The 4840-nt window shown below is 41.1% G+C and overlaps 1 protein-coding gene across 3 annotated transcripts; it reads left to right on the top strand.

Moving 5' to 3' along the window:
* Positions 1–702: 702 nt before the first annotated feature.
* On the top strand, positions 703–4373 carry LOC104603309 (uncharacterized). Of its 3 annotated transcripts, none has more exons than XM_088898767.1 (9): positions 703–2426; positions 2544–2597; positions 2714–2816; positions 2909–2983; positions 3068–3218; positions 3310–3379; positions 3486–3551; positions 3760–3882; positions 4009–4373. In XM_088898767.1, the coding sequence occupies exons 1-9, from the start codon at positions 1169–1171 to the stop codon at positions 4023–4025; spliced, it is 1917 nt and encodes a 638-aa protein (XP_088754893.1). In that variant the 5' UTR covers positions 703–1168; the 3' UTR covers positions 4026–4373. The 3 variants fall into 3 exon arrangements, with proteins under 3 accessions (XP_088754893.1, XP_010265612.1, XP_010265609.1); XM_010267307.3 differs by having other exon boundaries at positions 708–2426; positions 3974–4373; XM_010267310.3 differs by lacking the exons at positions 3310–3379; positions 3486–3551; positions 3760–3882; positions 4009–4373 and adding exons at positions 3428–3481; positions 3586–3753.
* Positions 4374–4840: the final 467 nt, after the last annotated feature.

The following is a 4840-nucleotide window of genomic DNA, read 5'->3' as shown; positions in this document are numbered from 1 at the left end:
GGTTTTATGGATTTTCTCCAACTACAACTTTTGATGTTTATATGGCGGGGCCCAATTTAGAGGGCCAGAAACCGCGTCCCAAAAGCTCTCCTAAATGGGTACTAGAAAGTAGAAACCGAAGGCTGCCGATTTATTTATATTTCTTTTGACGAGGGTGTGTGAATCAACAGAAACGATTTATGCCTGTTTCTGCTACAATGCTGTATAACTTATTTTAAATACATTCATGCTAAACAGCCAAACACCTTCTAGGGTTCCATCATCCAGTACAACGGTCACTTAGCTGCCTTTTTTCATCATCCAGTACATCTACGCCTATCTTGTCTGTGTAACCACTTACAAAAGGTAACGAGGAAAGGTAAAAACAAGAGTATACCAATCTAGTGGTTGAGATCACTCGATCAAAATTTTCTTGGCAAGCCTCTGCTGACCAAAATCTTTACAATAGGATTTGGTTCAACCCGAACCCGACCAGGCTGAAAGAAAGCTAACGAGCCCGCCCCATTTCATATAAAATACACCATGCTCAGCCAATCTTATCTTATATACAAATATTTTGATTTTACAATGCCAGTGGGTCGTCGGATTCATCATCATTTAATCATTCATCTGTTCACCTCAACCCGAGCCCGATCTGGGAGGGTTTACCACTTAACCCGACCCACTGACATCCCTACTCACCAGACGGCAACCTTCTTCAGTCTCTTAACTTCAGCTCCCAGACAAGTGTATTTAGCATAGAAAAAAGCCCCCAGTCATTCGAGTATTCCGGAAGCTCTCCTCCCCTACGCTGCTAGGCTCTCTGCCTCTCTCTGCTAAATTCACTGTCGTCTTCTGCTGTGAGAGACTAATGAGTCAAGAGTTTTGAGTACCTCGGAAACAGAGCTACCAGAGATCCATCGATGCAAAGTGAAGAGAACAACTAGAGCTGTCCTGTAAACAAATCAGTGAATCACCCATCTCCACCATTTTTGTCCTTTTTCCTGAAAACTGGATCGAGCCTTGTAGCATAATCTTCTCTCCCTCACCCATTGCTTCCTCAGAATCGCAATGCTTTCTTCAGCCAACCTCTCTTGCTTAGGCTTCGAGCGTTATCAGTTCTGATTGTTTTCTCAGTGTGCTTGATTGAGGCTAAGAGTTAGAGTGAGTGCGTAGAGACTCGGATAAAATGGAGAAGATTCAGGCTGCTAGAAGACGGGCTGGAGCTAGAAATGTTGTTGCAGGTTCTGTCTGGGAAAGCAGAATGAAGAGCGATGAGGTGAAAGGTGGGATCAAGGTTTTCACCGGTGAAGAGAATTCTGAAGAAGTTGGTGGCGGTGGCAGTGAGCGTGGTGTTCAGGTTAACAGACAGTTGAATCGGAATCAGAGTGGTGTGGAGCGTGGGAAGAGGAAGACATGGAAAACTGAATCCTTTGACGGATTTGAGAGGAGCCCATTTCAGATAAGGAAGACGAGATCTCAGTCGCATCGATTTTCTGGTGAATCTCTCAGTTTGTCTCTTGATGGAATTGATAAAAGCCTAATTCAGTTGGGCAGGAGGCCAATTCATTTAAGGAAGGCAAGATCTGAATCGAATGGATCTTCTGATGAATCTTGTAAGGAGCTTGGTGTGTCGGTCGATGGAAATGAAAGTGGCCCAATTCAGACGGGGAAGATTAGATCCGGGTCTCCTAGGGTTCCTGAAGAGACTTGCAAGGAGAAGACGATTTCAGTCAATTTTAGCGATGTGGCCGAGATCAAATCTCCACAGAAATTTGTCGTGAACGATGATGGTGTTGATGGGGATGAAGAAAATGATTGGGGCGATGAGGAGGATGATACAGAGATGGAGATAGAAAAGAAGAGCTTCGATGTCAAAGAAATTAAGATGGAAGAACAGAAACCCCAGAAGGTTATGAATGAGGAGAAGAGAGATGATCAGGTCGATGTGCCGACATCAATACCCATCTCTGAAATTGTGAATAAAGAACCAGCTTCAATTGCAGAACAACCCCTAACTGTTCAGAGTCCCATAGAATCCCAAAAGGCTGTGAACGAAGAGGAGAAGGTCCAACAGATCCCTGAAACACCAAAACCCATTTCTGCAAATGTGAATAAACAGCCAGCTCCTGTTGCAGATCAACCTGTAGTTGTCCAGAGTCCCATAAAATCCCAAAAGCATGTCAACGAAGAGGATAAAGCTCCACAGATCAATGAAACACCAAAACCCATCTCTCCAATTCTGACTAAAAAGCCAACATCACCTGTTGCAGACAAATCTCTAATTTCTCAGAAACTCGCAAGGCTCAAAAAGGCTATGGATGAAGAAAATAAGCTCCCTCAAATTCATGATAAACCAACAACCCTATTTCCAAATGTGAATAAGCAGCGACGCTCTGTTTTTTCTCGTCCTGTAATTAATCATGATCTTAGAAAATCACCATCAAGTTAGTAATTTTCTTGGTAGTTGGTACATTATAGTGATATTGGTTCCCCGTTTTGTGTATACACATTTTTTCTTCTTGTTTCATATCTCACTATCGTTTGGCCTTCTATGATTGCAGTTTCAGAAGTATACAGGAGTAACCCACAAACCCATAACAAATTACAAAGCATTGGTAAGTTCTAAACTTCTGATTTCAATGTGAACTTCCTTTTCTTTGCCCTACACTTCATTTGCTAAAATTCTCTTGTTTCTCACTTTTCTTCTTTTATATTCTTATCAATAATTCAGTCGATTTGGTAATGTGGAGAGACATCCCAAAATCTGCATTTGTTTTTGGAATTGGAACATTCATCTTGCTATCATCCTCCTTCTCTAAAGACATTAACTTCAGGTAACCAAAGAAAATTAGACAGCATTTCTTCACGAATCTCCTGTTTTAACAGAGCCATAATTACTAATTCTCTTGTTTCTCACTTTGCACAGCTTAATATCCGCAATGTCTTATCTGGGTCTCATCTATCTTGCTATAATTTTCGTCTACAAATCAATCCTCGGCAGGTAATCTCCCAAACCCATAACCTCAAGGAAACAAAAAAGTGACAATTTCTTTTTAATCTCACATATTTTCTGCTGGCTTATCAGGGGAGCTGTAGATATAGATGATTCAAACCATACATTTATTGTGGGTGAAGAAGAGGCAATTTGGCTAGTAAAGCTGATTCTTCCTTACTTAAACGAGTTCCTGCTAAAGCTCAGAGGCCTTTTCTCTGGACACCCTGCAACTACAATGAAGGTAATACTCTCTCTCTCTCTCTCTCTCTCTCTCTCTCTCTCTCTCTCTCTCTTAAAGAACTAAAAACAGAGGAACTGTGTGAGAATGGCAGTTGGCAATTTTGCTGTTTGTTTTGGCTCGGTGTGGAAGCTCCATCACTGTATGGAAGATGGCCAAACTGGGTAAGGTTTATTTGGTTTTTATTTAATAAAATCTTTTCATGTTTGTAGGGTTTCTGATTCTGGTTCTGGACCTTCTGGTTGACGTTTGGCTCTTCACTGTCTGTAGGTTTCTTTGGAGTTTTTACGGTACCAAAAATTTGTTCTTCTTATTCCACCCAGTTAACAGGATGCGGTAAATATCAGATTTTGTTTTTAATTTTTTACAGATATTATAGTATACGATTGAAGTGGACCGTCTATCATAAGGTCATAAGGTTGAGCATCAATTGGGTACCATAGCGGGACCCACATTCTGGCTTCCACACCTGAGAAGAATCTCTTGGGCCAGGATGCTCTTCAATAGTCACCACCTGATCTGTTCATATGGGTCCTACATACAGGAAAGTTTTGGATCAGGCGATTTCGAGACGCTTGGAATTCATGCTCTCACAAGAAAGCCGTGGCGTTTGGCATTTTTACCCTCGTGTGGAATTTGTCCTCAACAGTAGCCCGCATTTGGGCAGGTAAGGATATCTACGTCATTTCAAAAGAATGTAGGGGCAGTTTTGGCAAGTTGAGGCTTGATATGTTGAGTGATGGACCATCTTTATGCAGTGTTCGTATTAATCGTAGCCCTTAAATACTATCAGCAATCGTTGTTCGCTGAAGAATGGGGAAGAGAAGATGTGGCAGGAGATTCGAGGCAGGAAGAAAGTGGACGGAGACAAGGAGGGCGTGGGCCCACTTTAGTGAAGGTGAAGAAGGCATCCTAAGTAACGTCTGTGCATGTGATGTGATATGATATGATGCTCTGTTGTGCCATTTTCTCTGTTTTGTCCTTTTCTTTGTATATAATGTCGACCTCATCCCCAACTTCACAATCTAATGAAATCTAATCTCAGTCACACAAGAAATGCCAGCACTCAGCAGGCAGCTGTGGTTTTCAGTAGCGAGGACCACAATCGGCCCAGGCCCATTCTTTCTAAATATATCAAGTCAATATAATCTGATCATGCACGTGTGCATTCATTGCTTAGGTTTGGATTCACCGGTCTATAGGTCAAAGGTCAAAAAATAAAAAGGATATGAGATGATCACGACCATTGATTAAACAGAATATTTTATAGAGGACGGCTATCGATGATAGTTCTCCAAGTAAGACTGATTGGTACCATGTATGAGCTTTCTAAGGCTGCATTTGGCATTTCTTATTTTAAGAACTTATCTCCTTTCTTAAAATAAGAAATACCAAATGCAGCCTTAGGCTAATCCAATCCAAGCCCCTGTGAATTTTCATGCGTACCACCGGTTGAGTGGCCGTTCACAGTATCCGTTTATCCAAATTTGAATTCGAGTTCAATAAATATATAATTGGATTAAATATGAATTCATCTTATTAGATACAAAATGTGGTTCAATTTGAATTTAACTACATATATGTTCATATGCATTCGAAATGTATATCTATTAGTTTGAATGTCA

Source organism: Nelumbo nucifera, chromosome 2, assembly GCF_055504915.1.
Source record: "Nelumbo nucifera cultivar China Antique chromosome 2, China Antique-T2T, whole genome shotgun sequence".
Taxonomy (NCBI): Eukaryota; Viridiplantae; Streptophyta; class Magnoliopsida; order Proteales; family Nelumbonaceae; genus Nelumbo; species Nelumbo nucifera.
Note: the sequence above shows the minus strand (reverse complement) of the source record. Positions and strands in the feature narration are given on the sequence as shown.